At 37.6% G+C, this 20,915-nt stretch overlaps 1 protein-coding gene across 7 annotated transcripts in view; it reads left to right on the top strand.

Moving 5' to 3' along the window:
- Positions 1-20,915, top strand: part of shaker (Potassium voltage-gated channel protein Shaker) — a 621,792-nt gene that overhangs the window by 568,340 nt on the left and 32,537 nt on the right. For all 7 annotated transcript variants that reach the window (XM_065219307.1, XM_065219310.1, XM_065219308.1 and 4 more), the window contains 2 exons: positions 10,080-10,209; positions 12,103-12,293. In XM_065219307.1, coding sequence (XP_065075379.1) covers positions 10,080-10,209; positions 12,103-12,293 — 321 coding nt within the window. The remainder of the gene's footprint in view (positions 1-10,079; positions 10,210-12,102; positions 12,294-20,915) is intronic.

Here is a 20,915-nt window from a genome sequence, read left to right on the forward strand (position 1 = left end):
AGTTTTAATTCATCACATTTAAATTGAACCAATAAGCCATTTAAAAATACAGTCTTATTGAGTTATTATTCATATTAATTTATGAGTGGTTTAAAAAAAACACGGAGCTCCAGGATCATTTTCATGGATTGACCACTTTTACAGATGTTCCAGATCTTTTAGTGGACCATCCCGTTGTTCCCATTATAAATTTTCTGGTCAAAATCCCGATTTGATTGTGATAACACAGACAAACAGACGTAACTCTTCATTGTGTATCTTCGTTCACGCATTTAATGGTTGATTTGAATATTATCAGTTCCGCGAACTACACACCGCAGAGCGCTGGCATCGGATCATTTTTACGTTTCTATATATTCCATAGAAGTTTTATGCAATATTCTTTACGAGTTAGCGAGCAAGCTTGTTTTCCGCGAGAAGCCCGACCCAAGCAACAAGTCTAGAGCTGCTTGGCTATATTCAAAATTTATAAAGGTTTTATTGCAGCTGCAACCATTACCTACTGCTTTATGACGGTCATATACAATGCAAGTCATGAAACATTCTTATAGCTATCTACACAACCCCTATAAAGCTAATGAAAAAACCAACTGATGCCTATGCTATTTTCACTTATGAAAGGTTTTATGATTGCTTTGAAGTATAAAAAAAGCAATGTGAATTACCCTTATGAAACCCAAAAATAAATCCTTTTATTGCTTTATAAGTAAGCGCAATAAAACTAGTTGGCCATGAAACAGTTATTTTAAAACAATTATAAGCATTCAGTTGCAACTTGTCAGAAATGTAAATAGGCGGTTTATTTTTACAACATAGAAAAGAATCAAAACTTTCCGGTACTTCCAAGCGGAGCGCAAAGAAAATCAACAAAATTGTTAGCATGAGCATGAAAACATTTCGTGTATACCTATACGCGACGTACTGTGCGTAAGAAAAACGTCAGCAGTCTCTATAATTCTTCCGTTCTCGCTCGCATATACATGGGGTGACACTGTCGAATCTTGGTCAAAATACATGGAATGGTGACAGTCCTAGGACAAAAAGGTTGAAATCACGCATAACTTTTCATAAAGGTTAGATTGTGGCAACCTCTTTGCGGAAGAGTTTTGAACTATTTGTTTATGTCAATAGATGGTCCTTTTTATGATGAGAAATTTTGCCGAAGACACCAAGTCACGGAAATGCTTCGTTTCGGAGTTATTAATTTTGCTTCGCTAGGTTGCATTCCTGACCCAGTGTGCAATGTAAGCATTAGACATTTTAAGAAATTGCGCTTGGTGTTTTTCTTGCTGCTGTCCTCTGTCGCCATATTGTCATTATGAAAATGCCATTAGCCTTGGAATAAAATCTAGCATTGGTATGAATTTATGTATTGAGATCTATTTTCTGTAAAATTAAGGTGATTCCATCAAGTTCATTTGATTTCTGAAACAATCTTTTTTGTTAACTTGAATTATTTTGGAGGCGCATTTATTTAACGCTCATATTATCCCAATATACACGATAACATTTCAAGCGCAAGATTTTCACTTATGCCGCCATGAGACAAAATTGATTGCATGGTGATCTTGACACCAACACTCAAACCTATTTTTACCGCTAAAGATTTCCATTTGGAAAAAATAAAGTTTCAGGAGAACAGAACAACAACAAGCTAATTTATGGCGGTTGCTTTGATGCAATAAAAATTAAATTGGATTTATATCTGATTTCCACCAAAGCGTAATAAAGCTGTTTGGATACAATATTGCTCTTAAAGAGGCTATGAGAACCTTTTGTAGAGTATGAGGCTTTATGACAAAAGGTTTTAAGACAGCTTTATTATGATTCTCAAACATGCTTTATAAACCTTATCAAGAGTGGTCCACTAAGCTGTAAGACGATCTTATAGCGGTTATCAAAAGGTTGTGCTGTAGCTATTAATTTTATTGACGGTTTTATAAAATTGATCTCAATAACCACTAATAGAGTGCAATAAAACAAGAAATACTACTTGGGAAGAGACGCGTTACTGAGGTCCAATGTTTTGAGATACTATGTTTTCAAGAAAAACTTTTTCAAGGAGTTACGTCTGTTTGTCTGTGGTGATAAAACGTTTATGGGTGATTTCTAAAAAACCGTAGAGCTCTACGATCAGTTTCATGAATTGTTCACTTTTACGAATGTTCCGGATCTATAAGTGGACCATCCCGTGGTCCCCAGTATAAATTTTCTGGTCACAACTCCGAATTTATTGTGATAATACGTCTATGAGTGGTTTCTAAAAAAAACCGTGGAGCTCTACGATCAGTTTCATGAATTGAGCACTTTTCCGGATGTTCCGGATCTTCCGGTGGACCATCCCCTAGTCTCCAGAATCCATATTCCGAACACAACTCCGAATTCATTATTTAAGATAAGGATAAGATGTCTATGAGTGGTTTCATAAACAAAAACAAAAACACCGCGCACAGACTGCTGTCAAAAAACTATGACCAATATACTATGAACTATTCCGGCTTGATGGAATAGTTTATAGCTTGCAACTATGATATAGAAACTATCGCTAGAGTGTACACACGACAATGAATCCGGCTCTATGTCATAGCTCTAAACTATAACTTGCAAGTCATAACTATGAGCTATCACGTCATAGTTTAGGTGTTCCTATGGGCTATAATATAGTTTTCTATTACATAGCTCGCTATATACTAGAAATAGCCTCCGTGTGGCGGCACCTTTACTACAGGTTCTTCCGAGGGCACTTCGGTGGTTTCGGAAGTGGCCAATGTTGTCAATGATCCATTCAAAGTCCAAATAAATCCTATTGGTAAAAAACCATGAAGAAAGAGGTTCAACCTAAGAGAATAGGTGACAATACGGGGGCGAATGAACCACTTTTCTGTCAAACATGAACCAGCTCCTGATTGACCGATTTCATGTGCGTAAGATAGAGATAGAGATAGATAAAGATAGAGATAGAGATATAAATAAAATAGGAAGAAGCCAATTGTCACCTCTTCCTCTTAGGATTCAACCTATTTCCCTGACAGGAAGGACCTTCTTAAGAAAGTGCCAAGAAAATAGGTAGGGTTGTGTACAAGACACGAACGCATCGTTGCCGAAGACTACGTTAAGCTGTTTAATGAACTTCTCATGCATTTGTCTTGATATTGATTTAGAACCCAGTAGAAGTAGAAGTTACTTTTCTCTAATCAAATCTTTGGTTTTCAATGAGTAGGTGCTTAGTACCGAGGGGTGGGACACATCTAAATCTCGATTTTAAATGGTCGAAAAATCTCACACTAGCGAATCATTCTACGAAAAATCTTTTTTTCATCTCTTGCATCTAAACCCATCTACTCGCATCGCTCTCCATCTTTAGGCAGGAAATCTTCAAAATCATAATGAATCGTGTTTCTATCTATTAAGCGCGAGTGCATCTCACAACAGCAAAGCAAAAAATTTCCTGCATCTTAGATAGAGTCGCCCCCCTCGCTTGGTACAGCATTAATTGAAAATAAGAAGGATTATGGCTTGTTGTTTTTCTGGAACCAGTTATGCGAGGTAGGCAACGATTGTTCGTATTTGACAGTCACCTTCCCCCCTTGGATATTACATGCTGTGATATCGTAGCTACAAATATGAAGCTAACAAAACTCACCAGCTACAATTCTAACCAAACCGTGGTGAGTTTGAGGTTCATGATTTTTGCTTACCATCTGAACGCGACCTGAAACTGCCGTTACTGCTGGCAGCAGTAGCTTCGTGTCTGCGATCGATGAAGAGTAAAGGTGTATTCAGATCTGAGCGAGAGCGAGAGTAGCGGAGCGGAGCGGCTCTCTGAAGATGGCTACCACGCCACAGCGGGCTTCAAAAAATACTAAATAGAATTATTTAGTTAACACATTAACAGAACTCAACCAAAATATGTACCAAAATATTTTTAGATTGAATTCATTTTTTTCTGGCTATTTACCGGTTATTTTTCAACCGACTTTCTTGCAAGAATATCTTAGAGAAATGATTTGAGCTATTGAACAATATGAGATCTTCAGCTCTCGCTCAGGTCTGAATACACCTTAAAGAAAGGTAGCAAACTATACTTTCTCTTTCTGAGAAAACGATGTGCAACCGAATCATTTTTGTGTCGAGTCTGGATCAACAATCAGGGTGGCCAGACCTACCGATTTTCGGGATGCCTAACGATTTACAGACGAAAGGTTAAAAACTACCGATTTTTCACTTTTCCTACCGAGAATCACAGGTTTTTAGTAAAATGAAAAATGTTCAATAGGGGAAATGCCGGCTCCGGCAATACTTTAACCTATTATCGTCGTGGGGGTAAACAAAATCCTGGAGCACTCAAATTTGGCCAATGGATCTGAAACATAATGTATCCACATGCCAAAATTGAGCTCTTCAGGACGTAGTTTACCCCACTGACGATAATAGAATAAGGTATTGCCGAAGCCGTCATTTGCCCTACCTATGTTTTGTTTTCCGTGTAGTCAGAATTAGCATTTTAAATAAGACATATTGATTTCGACACGTTTAAAGCAGAAGAACTGAAGGACAGTGTATTGTTTTGGAGCAGAGTTTCAAGTATCGGAAAACCCTTCTTAAGACGGCCTACCGATAACTACCGATAAAAGTTTTGAGAAGCTATTGATAATGAAAAAATAATCTGGTTACCCTGTCAACAATAGAAAAGGGCCCATCAACATTTGTAAACAAACCGTTCCAAAGCCCTTTCCTCACAAATCGAAGGCTGCCCTCACAAACCAACAGCATCATCGTGTAGGAGGAAGTTTCCTCTATCCGATGATGGCCTTGGTTTGCGTGGATGGCCATCGCTTTGTGAGGAAAGGGCTTTGGAACGGTTTGTTTACAAATGCTGATGGGCGCTTTTCTATTGTTGATCCAGGAGTCAACTCTCAGGTTGATTTTTGCATGTTGTGAATAGTCTCGCAATATTAAAGGAGCTTGTAAAATGAATATCAAGCATGATATTTTGTTCCAATATCACGCGTGATATTGATGATATTGAGAGCGTATGAGAGTGGAAATATATCATTTTATTGATCATTTTGCCAATACTGCACTGGAAAATCAAACGGAAAGTTACTAACAGTAACATTCAATGAGATCAATTTGATTATAAAATATTATAAATTAACAATAAGGTCCACTCTTCTATTATCCTCAAGGCACAATTTTCATCCGATAAAAGCACCACAGTGACACGAACTAGTACACTGTAAATGAAGTTCTTGGCAGTAGACAGCTCGATATCTACAAAGCTATCGAAAACAACTCATATTTGAGTAGAATTTAACTCAGTTTTGAAAGAAATTAAGCTGCTAATAAATGAATTTAAATGTTATTCAACCTCGAAATCAAAAAACAATATAGGGGAATGACGGCTTCGGCATGACAGACTATTTTCGGCAACCCAAATTGAAACACTATTTTCACTGGATTTTCTTACGAAAACACTTCGCTGAATGCATGCAAACGATTCTTTATGCTTTCAGCTTCAATTTGACTATATTTTAACCACTGAGAAAAAGCAATCTAGCAAGGTTTTCTTGAAATGCAACACACGCACTACAAATTGTAGCTGATTTCGAGTTGCCGATAATAGAACAGCAGATTTACATACAGTTTAAATGGAACGGTTGCCGAAGAAAAACTGGTTGCCGACAATACTCGCTCTCACTAGAGAAGATTGGAGCTTTGTAAAAGCGTTTCAAAACAGTTTTTGTCAATTATTTCGACTGAAATTGTTAGAGCAGCTGGCAGCAAAAGATTGTAAACAAACCAATGCTGCATATGTGTGCGTTCCTTAGAGAAAAAGGCTATAGAAAGAAGGTCGCTGCTTAGGTTGCCGAGAATACGTAAATTCCCTTACCTAATATGTTGCGGAGATGAACCAGCGTCTGGCTGAAATTCTCCTTAATAAAGACAACCAACCAGCCAACCTATACCTAATATGCCGGATGAATAAAAAGGGTTTAGTTTCCTTTCCCTTGCTTTTCATACGGAGCCTAAAAATCCTAATCAACTTTAGTTGTTAGCAGGAACGATGTACCACCAACATCTGCCAATTGCTCTGGTAGGGGAAATGGATGTAATGTCGACCTAAATACCCCTAATTTGGGCCCATACATAAATTCATCAATTGACTAAATTTTCAATAGTGACCAAAATATCCATTAGTACCGTCCAAATGACACGTTCATCTAGAAAAAAATCGAGGGGGGCGACACATCTAATTCTCAAGTTTACACTGAACGAATTTGACATATTCCTGTTATGTGGAAGTCTAATAAATTTGCGCTATAAGATAATCCATTGAAAATGATATGATTGAAAATGTGTCAGGTAAATTCTATATCAATATCTGATACATTTACAATGCTGATAATTTGGTAACTTTTATATGATCGTCATATGATAAATGAAAATCGATTAAATTATAATAATTAACTGAAATGGATTTGAAACCCATAAGCATAAGCTATACTTTTCACCACAATATAATATATGTGTCATAAATCAATCGAAGTAAAGTTTATGTGAAAATAACATGAAATTTACTTCTTCTTTTGACACATATATTTAATCGATTTCTAAAAATAAATTCGAAAAATAAACATCAGGCAGTGGGAGCTTTCACAGTTGTGCCTTTTTTTTTATTGTAGCTGATTTGGGATTCGATCAAGATCTGTAGAGGTGTGATGCTTTCGGTGTCTGTGCTCGATTCCACTGGGCCACGGCTGACTTCAAGATTGAGCTCGTTCAAATAGCATGAAGTAAGAACAGCTCTCCCGACATGGAATGTAGTGCAACTTTATGCTCGTTTTGCTAGAGTGAAGACAAATAGCACTGACAAATTTACGTTCCGTTTCGGTGGTGTGGTTTGTTCAAATCTTTCTTAATGCACCTGTGTGCAATAAATCAACGACTAAATTATATGATTTGATAGAACTGGCTCATGAAGTTCGAGTACTACTTAGGGCTGGAATCTGAATTAGCCGTGTAGAAGGCTTACAATTAGAATCATAGCAAAGTAAATATTACAGTAGAATCATTTTTTTTTTCAATCTCAATACATTCTTTTCTGGAACCAATTATCATATGAATGAGTGTACGTTAACATCGTTGAAAATTGTTTCAATAATTTATAAAGAACAATCATGTAAGATGTATTTTATTGGGAGCGATATTCATCCCAGAAAAACATGCAAAAACAAATGCTTGCTGTTGGATTTCTTAAAAGGCATTTCTAAATGACTATTTAATGATTGGGATAGATCTGTTTACAATCTTTAAACGTCAAAAATCAAAGCAAGCTATTACAATGAGATATACATGTTTTCCTATACTGCAAAGTTAAATGACAGTCCAATAGTTTCTACATGTCTATTTACACGCGACATATCAACAAACGTCAAAAATCAGTAAAAGCAACTCCAATAAAATATACATGATTATCTTATAAAATATATATTTTAGTGAGCAATATTCATCATGAAAGCAGGTATATTTTACTGAATTTTCTCATAGTGCAAACTTATATGATTTTCCATTAGTTTCTAGATGTCTGTTCCCACCCATGACATATCAACAGTTTTTCACCATGAAATATATCAGACAATATTCATATACTTCTTACCTTCGCTAACCACGTTCGAAGCAAAGTATTATCAAGTACTAAGTATGTGAAATTACGATAGAAATCATTCCATATCGCAGTCATAGTTTTTAAGTGATAATCCAATGGAATCTATCAATCATCACATAGAATGAATAAATATGCTGACATTGCTATGTTATAAGATGGATCCAATAAACGGTACATGTCGATTTGTTTCAGTGTAGATGCTCAACAAATCTCACACTAGCGAATCAATCTTCGAAAAATCTTCTTTCATTTGTCGCATCTGCTTGCATCGCGCATCATTTTTTTGCAGGAAATAAACAGAATCGTCATCAATCTTCTTTCTATCTACTCAGCGTACGTGCAGCTAACCACAGCAAAACACAATCTTTTCTGCATCGTAGATAGAGTCGTCCCCCTTGAAAAAAATGATATATAGCTAATTTTTAGCGATGGGCCCAATCTTAGATCCATAGGCCAACATTAGAGCCATTTGCCCTATAAAAAACTATTAAAACGATTCAAACAGTTTTTTATATGGTAACTGTTGTTGATTAAAAAAACAACGCAGGGTCGATGGTTTTGCGCAGTTTCTGGATTTTCCAGCTCGCAAGAAGGCGCTTCCATTGCTTTTTTTTTTTTCAAAAACACAAAATCTGTCACCCTTAAATAACTCACTGCCGAATGTCATAAGCTGGGATTAGACTAAGCAAGTCAAATGATCAACTCAGTTGAATTCAATTGGCTTGAAAAGTTGAGCCTGGTTCAACTTTTTTCAATTCAACTGAGTTGATCAAGTCAGTTGAATGGCATGGTTTACACTCTCAATTCGCGTTCAAGTCAGTTGAATTCAACTGACTTGACCAATTGACTTGCCCTGTCTAAACCCAGCTTTATCTCTATGGATGCGTGTTTGAAAAACCCTCTGCAGCATATTATTGTTCTCATAAAAATCCACTAAGCATTTGCACATTTCACTAACACCAATAAGCTCGGACTTTATATAAATGACATTGAACGCGAATAGCCTGTCTTGAAATATGAGCGACGATGATGTGAATATATGGCAACAGTCGAATGACAAATGGTTGAATGGAGAAAAGGTCAAAATGGTAAAAAGATCGAATGGACAGAAGGTCGAACGAACTTTTGAGCACTTTGGAATTGAGTGCTCAGTAGATTGTATTTGTTAATGTTATAAAGCAAGAATTAACTCCAAGAGAGTGAAATAACTTCCTAGTATTTCAGATATGTTACTCAGCATATTGGTTTTCTGACTTTTCAAAATTTTTATTTTTTTAAACTTTTAATTTTTTTGACCTTTTGTCCATTTCAACCTTTTGTCAATTTTGACCTTTTGCCCATTTGAAATTTCGTGCATTCGACCATTTGTCACAACCCGATTATCTTTTGTAATCAGCGTGAAATAGACGGAAATTAACATTTGTTTCACCCTAATGGAACCCATCAACTTGATATAAAGAAATCATAACATGTAAGTAACATGTGAAACGTGTGACTTGAAACGTCTATTTCTTACGGCATTCAGCAAACCAACAATAGCATCTGATAGAAGCAGTTTGTTCTATTAGACGGTGTAGTTGGATTGCATAAGTGTGTTGTGATTCGTGAGTAATCGACGTTTAAAGTCATTGTTTACATTTGGCACATAGGCCCTTCTCACACGATGCACGAGAAATGAGATCACCAAAGAACTCTACCGCTCCGATCCGCCTACTCGATGTTTCCGTTTCCCCCAGCAACTAGAAACAAAAGGACCGAACTTGATGTTGTTCGATATCGTCAAGTGAATGTGTAATTCTTGTGTTTTCTAAAATCATTCATAGTTTCCTTTTTTATTTTCAACAGTTCATTTCCATTGGTTGGTTGGTTTTCAATTTTAATACTTTAAGATTTCATTTTCTTTTCCCTAGTGCTTCAAATTATAAGTTCAGGTTTTTTCAGTTCCCATTTCCCCTTCAAAAACAAGTACACCCGGCTCCGAGAAAGGGTTTTCCTCCTATCGACGAACGTCAACGTATTAAACCGGAAAAAAACAGTGCAAAAAGAAATCAACGAAAATTTTCTCCACGCGGTTAAACTATTTCCAATTACATGCTGGTGGCTTTCGCGGTGGGATTAGAGCAAGGAAAAAAAAGCAATATTTAAAAAAAGAAATCTTTCCGAACAGTAATAGAATGTATTAAAAGAGATAAAAGTTAACCTGAGTGTGAGTGTGATTGCGAGAATCGTAAATCGGTGATAACATGAAAAAACAAGAATCTCGGAAACGCTTGAAAGCTCGAAATCGGAAGATCGGTGTCAGTCGACGGGAGTAGTAGAGGAATGCCAAAATTCTTAGTTGGTCAATAATCGATCGTTTGAGTAATGGTCGCTTCCCTTTCTTTCTCTCTTTCTCTCCGATGCTTTCTAGGCGTTGTGCTCTTCTCATCGGCTGTTTATTTTGCGGAAGCAGGAAGCGAAAATTCATTCTTCAAGTCCATACCAGATGCATTTTGGTGGGCTGTGGTTACCATGACTACTGTGGGATATGGTGACATGACGTACGTTTCGCTCAATATCTCTGATTTATGCTGTCAGTTTTCTTTTCCATCTTTTGTTTGCCATCGCCTACGAGTACCTACCTACATTACATGCCAACAAACACACAAAAATACACCACAGTCACACATATCGTTTTCAATTGTTTCCTGATTTTTGGCCTCACTTTTTCGTGCATATGCCGTGATCTCTCTCTTTCAACAACTACTCTACTCGTGCCATCCACCACCACATCAGCTCACTTTGCCACATCTGCATTATAATCCACATTATAATATCTCTATAATTCCGTACAACTTGCTTCCTCTTGTTCCTCTGTCATATATATATAAATATACATTCTTCTACACAAATATCAATATTTGCTCATATTTCATCCAACTCGCGCGAAAACGATTCAATTATATTTGCCATACACTTTTCACGTTCTCGGCCGTCGCTCATGCAAGCAGCATAAGTAGACAGGGAGAATGACGTTGATCGCATAAAATGGGTTCACGTGACACATGCCACCCTCTGTCCACCCACCCCCAAATCATCCACCCCAAAAAAAAAATACACGTCTCGTTCTCGTTACTGTCCGTTCATAACCGAAACCAAAGTGTCTCCCTGGTAGATTTCTCATCATCAGCATATTAGTAGTATAACTAGACCCGCAGTCGCGCAGTAACCCCTCGTTGTCCGAATGTCCTGTTCTTTCTGTAACCCGGACATGGGAACTTTTACTAGGACCTGTATTCATCACCATTCCATGTGCAATCAAACTAGGCTCACCTAACAAAACAACAACAGCAACGTAGAATAGATGGTATCTAACCCAAAAAACCAAAAACACCAAAACGAAACGCACTGCTTCGATTTAGTATTTTGCCAAATCAAATTCTAAAGCGAAAATATTCAATTGAGGCAGTTTCACTAGCTGCATGCAAATTTTGCTCTAAAAAAACAGCCACCCTCAATTGGAAACAGAAAAGCAAAATTTACTTCCCGTAAATTGGCGAAACATGCTACGAATTCAAAATGCACCCAGCTGGAACAAAACAATTCCTACTTCATACCGCTACTTTTACTACTTTATCTCACAGGAAGGCAACTTCCTCCATTTTGAAAAAAAAAGAAACATCATGTGGAGAAAAATAGCTCATCCTTCATCTTTAAAAAAAAAAACAATTGGATCAATTTTGTTTCATTGAAATTTTCATTTGGTTGGCTTTATTTTTTTCCGTTCAAAATATCGGTTGATTTTCGTTTTTAGTAGTTTTCAGTCATGGTTTGAATGCATTCACCGTTGCTTTCCGTTTAAGTTCGCCCACATTCCAAGCCTGCTTTTCCGAAAGTGTAATGCCAATGTGTAAGCATTTTTAAGTGAAAATCGATGTTTGCTCCTGCATCTGCTACTATCCCGCCTACTACTTGCATCGTAGAATTGAATGTCAAAATGCTCGTTCGTATGCTCACTTTCCGTTGTCACCCCTCAGCTTCTTAAGTGTTCTTGCACTCTCTTGTTCTTCCACAATATGCATGCAAAATCGCTGCAAATTGCATGTGTAATGTCACCCTCCCAGCCCCACGAAATCCCCCCTCCCCTTCCTCTACCATAAAGCCGCGTGCGTGACAACCACCCCCTCTCACCCCCTCGTGAATCATCCCTCGTGTCTATCGCTTAACTCTCTCTCTCTCTCTCTCTCTCAGTCCTCCGCCATAAGTACACACATTTCAACAGCTCCATTTAAGCATATGTTTTGTTTTTAAAAAGGGCTCAAGCGCAGCTGGAGTTATATATAAAAAAAATAAAGAAGAAACAGACGCGGATCATTTTGCGTTCCTTTCTTCGCGCTCGGAAGAGCCTCGCACTTCTTGGTCTAACATATCGTTCTGTGTGTATTCCTCTCTAGGCCGGTCGGTGTGTGGGGTAAGATCGTCGGGTCGTTGTGTGCGATTGCCGGTGTGCTCACGATTGCACTGCCGGTACCGGTCATCGTCAGCAACTTCAACTACTTCTACCATCGTGAGACGGATCAGGAGGAGATGCAGAGTCAGAACTTCAACCACGTCACTAGCTGTCCGTATCTTCCTGGCACTTTGGGTAAGTACCTATGGTTATCTGGCCTTCCGTTGGCTATAGTTTAGTAAGTTTACGAGGGCTGGGTTCGATTCCCGGTGCGGTCTAGGCATTATTTCGGGTTGGAAAATTTCTCGACTTCCCTGGGCATATAGCAGTGTCTGTTTTTATCTTACCATCAAACGCAAGGAGTAGCGCTTCAACCCAGGGGTGGGATGTGGCTGTCAAATACGGACAATCGTCGCCTACCTCGTATAACTGCACGGCGAATGAGAACGACTCAAATTTGAGTTTAGTTCACTCATAATCGCCAAAAGTGCAGGAACTCAGCGATGAGTAAAATTTGTCCCATGGTTTCCTGTGGAAAACCTAAAAAATCTGCCAGAAAATGAGGAAATTGACGAAAATTTTATTCAGTCTCGGAGTAGTACCAATAGACTGAGTGAATCCAATCTTAACTTTTCTCAAATTCGCGAATTTTTCCCTGGAAAATCCTGGAAAAACCTGGGAAAACATGAGGCAAATTAACTCATCGCTGAGTTCCTGCACTTTTGGCGATTATGAGTGAACTAAACTCAAATTTGAGTCGTTCTCATTCGTCGTGTGTTCCAAACGTAAACAAGCGACAAGAATCCTACACGGTTTGTTTACGTTTGGAACCAATTTCATACAAGAATGATCAGTAGGCTGATTTGACAGCACGTCCTCTTCCAGCTTCAACCCAGTGTAGTTCGTTTTGAAAATCTTCGCTGTGAAGTACGAGCGAAACGAACAAATGAGTTCATTATACATCAACGAATACGCGTTTGTTGATAGTCACCACTGTTTGATTATCCAACCCAAAATTGTCAAAATCAGAAGCGATCCTCATAAGCAAAATAATCAAATTCATTTTGGGAAAAACTGATTATTTTGAATATAGTCGATTCCTTAAGGTACGTTTATCGTTTACGTTTACGTACGACTATCTGATTTGTTGGTCTGATTCGAGCGGACTGCTCGATAATTTAGTCGGATGCAATGTTCGGATGCGTTCACACTTTTTCGACATGATGATTAGAGTTGACGTTTGATTTGTCAAACGAAATAGGTTTTTGTTTAATTTTCACTCGACTGGTTCAGCAAACAGCCGCAATTGAGATAAAAATATTGATTTTTTTTTAATTACACGGGTTTGAACCGCTAAAGAACGTTTGACTTGTGTTTTTATGGCACCCAACAGCAAGGTAAGCCGAATTCCTAGCCTATTTCCCTATTCAATATTGTCCTGTGTATGATTTGACTGATTTTTATTTGCCAGTGTCATTGGCCGCTCTGAGAGCCTACTAAGAATTTTTTAGAGCTTCAAAGAGGTTCGGAGATCCACTGAGAAATTTGTTGAGCTTCAGCGTAGATCAACTTCAAAACTGCAGAAAATTTTGCAGAAAATAAAATAAATTTGCAGAAATTCAGAAAAATTCTCAAGAGAGATCGTAGATCTTCATATAAATGATCATAGAAATTTTCAAAACTTCAAGCAAGCTAAAATATTTTCAGATCAATTTGTAAAACTATAAGCGAAATAATTTAAAATCTTCAGCGAAATCCGCAGCACTTCAGACAAGTCCAAGAATCTACAGTGAAATGTAAAGAATTTCACAAAAGTTTGGAGAGCTACTGAAAAATTATTCAACATCAGAAAAGTTCGAAGATCTTCAGAAGAAAGCTACAGAATTTTGAAAAAAAAATACAAAACTTCTGAAAAAATCGCAAGAATGGTCATTAGACTGATGCAAAATTTGACTTTTTCGCTCCACAGTGCTTAAATGGTTTCAAATCGGGTCGTGATTAGCCTCCAAAAGTTACAACTCATTTGGTTAGAAACAGACTTCGCACAAACCATTTGAAGTTTACATGTTAATTACTATGGGAAATCTCAACTTTTTGTTCATTACCTTCTAGTCTTTTTCCATATTGAGCTGTAAAACAGCTCGATAACTATTCTTATAGAAAATTTTCTCAGCTACAACTTTGCTCAAGATAGTTTCTATGTAAAACGAGACAGGAAATAGTTATTAATTATTTAAGAGATTGGTAAACTTATGACATGATCAAGCAGCTGCTCTGTAGGCAACACTGTATTTTGAAGTGTGACATAGTAGCCATGATTTTTGTGTCCTATTCAACGCCCCAGAAACACCAATGTTGCCTGCTGAGCAGTTGATTGAGCATGATCATAAGACATCAGTGCATTGAACCATTAATAACTTTCGATCCTTGCATTTAATCAAAAAGTGGTCTTCAGCAATGTTGAAGCTGGAAATATTTCCTACAAGTAAAGTTGAAAGCAGACCGATATGGTGAATTATTAGATAGACATGAACAAAAATCTTGGTTTTACCATAGTAATTCCCATACAAACTTCAAATGGTTTGTGCCATCTCAGTTTCTCACCAAATGTGTACAAATTTTGAGAGGTTAGTCAGGATCCGATTTGGAATCGTTTAAGTATTGTGGAGTGAAAATTTCAAATTTTGCATCACTCTAATGGTCATAGATATTCAGATAAATTTGAAGACCTTCAGGGGAGTTTGGTGATTTTTTTAAAGTATTTATAGGGAAATTTGTAGGTTTTGAGAGAAACATTTAAAACTTCAAGGAAGCTCAAATGTGTTCAGATAAATTTTTGAGTACTTTAGGTAATTTAGAAGATCTTCAAGGAAATGTTCAGATCTTCAGGGTAGCCCGAGAGAATACAGAGGAATTTACAAAACTTCAGCGAAGTTTGCAGATCTACCGAGAAATTTATTGGAGCCTCAAGGTTTTTATTGTAGATCTTGAGAATAGAACCAACAATCAATACGAAACTAACGATTTTAAATTGGCTCACTACTTGACTAGCCTATTGGTCCCAAACAAATCGACTAACGTACCCCATTCTAGTATAAATTCCAGTACTACACTATGTTTGTTTTGATTCGCTATGAAAGTTTGACAGATAAAATGAGGGGTTAGTGGATTTTCCTATGTTTCTAGGGGTGAATCGATTAGCTTGGGACCGAAAATAGTACCAGAGCTGAGTCAAAAAGTTGAGCTCGTTTCTTCGGGACCTTCTGGTCTTAGAGTTACCTCTATGATAGAACTACGGAGCTTCAGACAACATTACAGAACTTCGAAGATATTTACAGAACTTCAGAAGAGTAGGTATTAAGAGAAATCTGCAGAACTGCTAGGAATTTTGCAGAACTTCAGAGACATTCAGTGGTTCAGAAAGCTTCACAGAAAAATGTGAGATCCTCAGAAAAAATCGAAAAATTTCACAAAAGTACTTCAATTCGAAAGTCCAAGATTTTGCAAAACTCCATGGAAGTTGGAAATGGATAGATCTGAAGAACTTCAGAGAAGTCCGTAGATCTTAAGAGAAGTCTGTAGAACTTCAGGAAGTTCGCACAGTTTGAGAAAAAAATGCAAAGCTTCAGCAAAACTCATAGAAGTTCAGGAAAGTTCGCCGATCTTTAGAAGTATTTACACAACTTTAGAGAAATTTGTAAATCTTCGGAGAAATTTAAAAAACTTCAGCGATGTTCATATATTTTCAGATAATTTGTAGAGCTTTGGGGTATTTCAGATAAATCTGCAGAACTTTATGGAAATCCAAGAATCCACAAAGAAATTTACAGAACGTTAGAGAGGTTTGGAAATCTACAGATCAGAAATACAGTACTTCAGAAAACTTTTCAGAATTTTAAAGAAATTTTAGGAACTTCGGAAAAGTTCAGAGAGTAGATCGTAAATCTGCAGATGTTTAAATAAATTTTCAAAATTTTATTGTGGTTCTTGGATGTTAAGAGAAATTTACAGAGCTTCATGGAAGTTCGCTGATCTTTAGAGATATTTGCACAACTTCAGATCTTCAGAGAACTTTCTAAATCTTCCGGGAAGCTTAAAAATTTCTGGGTAAACTTTTAATACTTTAGGGAATTGTGTAGATGTTCGGAGATATTTGCAATCATGAAAATCTACACCGAAAATTACAAAGCTTTCGAGAAGTGCACAGATTATAAGAAATTTAGTGAACATCAGAGATACTTGTTGATCTTTAAGGATCCTAAATCTGCAGGGATTCAGGAACTTTGTACATTTTTAGAGAAATTTGCAGAACATCTGAAGAACACAAAGAACTTCAAAGAAATCCACAGAACTACCGAGAAATTTGCAGATCTTCAGGAAAGTTTGTTGATCTCTGAAGATATATTATCAGAGAACAGAAACAAAACATCAGGGACGTCCGAAAGTCTTCAGAGAAACATGCAGAATTTCATAACTCAAGGAATCATTTAGATCTATAGAGTACTTTACCCACTACCTTGTCGAAGGTTGGTATCGACATCCTGACGAAGTTTTTAAATCCTTTTTCATCTTCATATCGCAGTTCTTGAAGGACCAGATCCCTGCCGGTGTTCCTCCTGAGCAACCATATCCTGTTCCACAAAGTTTACATTCTCCTTCTAATTTTATTTAAAATAATAAAAGCAAATACGTATGTCGAAGCTAGAGCAATTTTCCGGTAATTCATGATGGAATTATTTACTTTTGATAGTAGCCGTCAACAATGCTGATGATGGTACAGCACGCAACAACCACCCTACTGCTTTCTCTCTGAGATGATCACGTTGGTCATGACGAAAGGAGCAACACAATAGTTGGGTAAAGAAGAACTGCATTATAACACACCATCGACTGGAAATGCTCTCGCGACGTGGGGCTTTAGGTAGTGATGAAAACGTCGCTAGAACTATTCCACAGCCGCAGTCAGTTTATGAGCAACAAGAGGGACGCACATTTTTGCCTGTGGACTTGGAGACATACTTCAAGTCCCCGCGTACATGCCTAGCAAAAATGTGCGTCTATCTTGAAAACTGTCGCTTTAATGGCCCTTCGCTCATTTTCAACTTCTATTCAATTTTCATACTGCCGTACTCTAACGGAACTATCCACCTACCCACTTCTAAAGATCATTCTCTAGCTAATAAATCATCACACTAAAGCTTCATGTTAGCATTTCCAACCAACTCCCAAAATTGATAGTTCTTTCGACATGTGCAAGCAGTGTGAACACCAGCAAACAGGGGTGTTCGACAAAGTGGATCGAATGTAAATTCGAGCAGATTTTTCATTATTGAGGCGGTCAAAATCAGACCAAGAAATCAGATAGTCTAAACCAGCGTTGCCAGATTATTTTACAGCTTATCGGTATCAACAGTTTAAAGAAATCGGTATTTTTCGGTATAGATAACTTTATTAATTTTATATTTTTGACGTTTTTGATGGCGCAAATTGAAACTTTTGGACCAACAACGGAGAATTTGCTTTTCAGGAGACGTCGGACGAAATTTCCATGCAATGTTTGAACTAGCTTCTGAAGGAAGCCGATAAAACTTCCAGAGAAAGAATAAAGTAGCCCTTCTGGAGGAAGTTTGATGAAAGTTCTAAGAGAAGTCGGAAAAACTTCCAAGACAAATATTGAAAAAACTTCTGGTGACGATTTAAAGAAGCTTTAAAAAAATTGATGACACATACACAAGATTCGGAAATCTGAAACTAATTTCAGGAGTAGCCATTTCCAGGGAAAGCCAGAAGAAGATCAGGAAAACCATCAAATAGTTGCCGGAAAAAAAACCTTCGGAGAATGGCTTATGGAGAAAGTTCCAGTGGAAGACGAACCGTATTTCTGGGAGATTTCTTTTGGTAGAAGTTTAATTGAACTTCCTGGAGAAGACGGAAGAAACTTCCTGGAGAAGCTGGAAGTAGCTTCCTAAAGTTGATTGTAAGAAACTTCTGGAGAACGTCAGAAGTCAGAGGGCTTACGGATCAGTCGAAAGAAACTTCAAGGAGAAGATGGGGGGAAATTCCGGAAGAAAGAGATTTCTTGGGGATGTTAGCACAAGATTCCCTGAAGTTCCTTACATATTCTAATAATCCTGAGTAATTTTCCTAATTTTTATAAATCATCCCTGAAACCCCAACAATGCTCCTGAAGTTTATTGTAGACTCCTAAAATGCACTTCCTGGTAACACATATTTCCTGGAAAGTTCTTGAAAGTTTATGGGGCTGTTTTGAAGTGCTCTGATTATCCTCGAAGTACTTGGAGCTTCCTTGATTATAATGAAACTACCAGAAAATCTCTCTCTTAGGAGGTATCCAGACTTCAATGAAGATTTCGGAACTTCTTAAATGCTCTCACAATATTCTTGAAATTAATGGAACATCAGCATTGAAATTCTCTGATCTTCTCAATTTTTTTTTAATTTTTAAAAGTTCTCGAAGCTTTCTTTAAAATGATCTTACTATTTTCTTATCTTCATGTTACTTCTCTTACGTTCCCAAAATTGTCATGAACCTCTCGATAAGCGGCGCCGGTGGTGTAGTGGTAAGCGTGATTACCTCTCACCCCAGAAGGCCTGGTTTCAATCCCAGTCGGCGCCGCCGAGATGTTTTGAGGCATAACATCTCTGATCACGCCTTCCTTTGGAAGGACAGTAAACCCGTTGGTCCCCGGTTCATGAGTTGATGGGTCGATAGGTGTAGGGTCCAGGTATAGGAGCTGTCTCCATGGCGTCGTTAGCATCGTCAGCACGGAAAACAAGATCGACGGTAAACAAATCAAGGAAAAAATAAACTCTCGATAATTTGCTCAGGTTTTCCTGAAAACCATTAAATTTCCCTGAAATGCTTTGCACTTGTGAAGTTTCCAAAATATTTCTGATATTTCCTTCGGTTCATTGTAATTCTCTGGAGTTTCCTTGAATTCCCGGGTTCCTGAATTTTAACAGAATTCAATGAAACCTTATTTAATTCATCGGAACTTACCGAAAGTCTCTCACAATGGTTTCCTCCAATAGTTCAGCGTGGCCTGGCAATCATTTTGATTATTCAAAAAATATCGGAATGTATTGGTATAAAATCGAAAAAAATCGGTATTCTGAGAAACCATATCTGTTCATCGGTATCAAGTTTGAAAATCGGTGTAAATACCGAAAAATCGGTATATATGGCAACGCTGGTCAACATTCACATTCATGCAGGTAGTTGATCTATCTTTTAAGGTTGTCGAGGAATAATTTTTATCAGCACTTGCAAATGGCACAGGTATCAAAAGCTCTCAATTAATAACTGAGGAAGTCATCTGGGACACTAAGTTGAGAGCACGCAATAACGTAATATGCGATAAGCAATAAGCTTGAACGGAGAAAAATTTCTCGTGGTTTTTCGCTTTGAAACCACTCCTGCCTGATATTTCTACTTTAAGGAATCCTTATCTTGAAACTTCAGAAGCACACATGTTAGCTTCCACAAAACCTACAATCAGTGTTGGGAAAATATTAAAAAATCAAATCTCACAAATCCCCAAGATCACGCTTAGTTTTCGTAGACAAAAATCAACAAGCACACAACTGCGATTGACTTTGCAAGCTGTGATATCGCAGTTCGGAAAATCAAGCTAACAAAACTCACCAGGTGCAAATCTCACCAAACTGTGGTGAGATTGAGTTTCATGATTTTTGCTTTACACCCGAATGCAACCGAAAATTCCATAACGACCATCAGCAGTCACTTCCAGACTGCCATCGATGAAGAGTAGAATGAGAGGTAGCAAACTATACTTTCTCTTTCTAAGAAAACGTTGTGCAACGGAATTATTTATGTGTCAAGTCAACTCTCAGCTTGATTTTTGCGCGTTGTGAATAGTTTCGCAATATCAAAGGAGCTTGTAAAATCAATATCAAGCACGATATTTTGTTCAAATATCACGCGTGATATTGAGAGCGTATGAGAGCAGAACAATATCATTTAATTGATGATTTTGCCAACACTGCCTATAATAATGAAATTGAAACTCCCTGTTTGTTACGCTACAGCACAAGTGGAGTTCCAGTTTCACCACTGTATGTTTTGTGGAAAAGTACATCTGTGCTCTTCAAGTTTCTAGATGAAGCCTCCTTAGAAATTCACCGTAATGAAACTAATTGCATAAGCTTATTGGCATAAAGAAACACTCAAAATACTGCTCAAAACCAACTCAAAATACTTCTACCAACAATCAATACGAAACTAACGATTTTAAATTGGCTCACTACTTGACAAGCCTATTGGTCCCAAACAAATCGACTAACGTACCCCATTCTAGTATAAATTCCAGTACTACACAATGTTTGTTTTGATTCGCTAAGAAAGTTTGACAAATAAAATGAGTGGTTCGTGGATTTTCCCATGTTTCGAGGGGTGCATCGATTAGCTTGGGACCGAAGATAGTACCAGAGCTGAGCCAAAAAGTTGAGCTCGTTTCTACGGGACCTTCTGGTCTTAGAGTTACCTCTATGCTACTACTTAATTGAAGTTTCGTTCCATTTCGGACCTTCTTTAGGTATTCAAAGTTTACCGTTTTGTCGACCACTGTAGTTCTGTAGAATGTGTAACTGCTATAAAAACCCAAACGCAACGCGGTTGAAAGCGGAATGGCAGAAGTAAGCTGGGAGTTGAAAAAGTTTCCTGGAGCAGACAGAAGCCGAAAGAAACCTCCTGAGCTATTTCGAAAAGAAGTGCTAGGATATTTCGGAACAATATTACGAACGGAAATCAAGATGTAAGAACGAGTTACAGGTCAA

Source organism: Ochlerotatus camptorhynchus, unplaced genomic scaffold, assembly GCF_037179485.1.
Source record: "Ochlerotatus camptorhynchus isolate MF236.1 unplaced genomic scaffold, CSIRO-AGI_Acam_v1.1 ptg000102l, whole genome shotgun sequence".
In the NCBI taxonomy this organism is placed as follows: Eukaryota; Metazoa; Arthropoda; class Insecta; order Diptera; family Culicidae; genus Ochlerotatus; species Ochlerotatus camptorhynchus.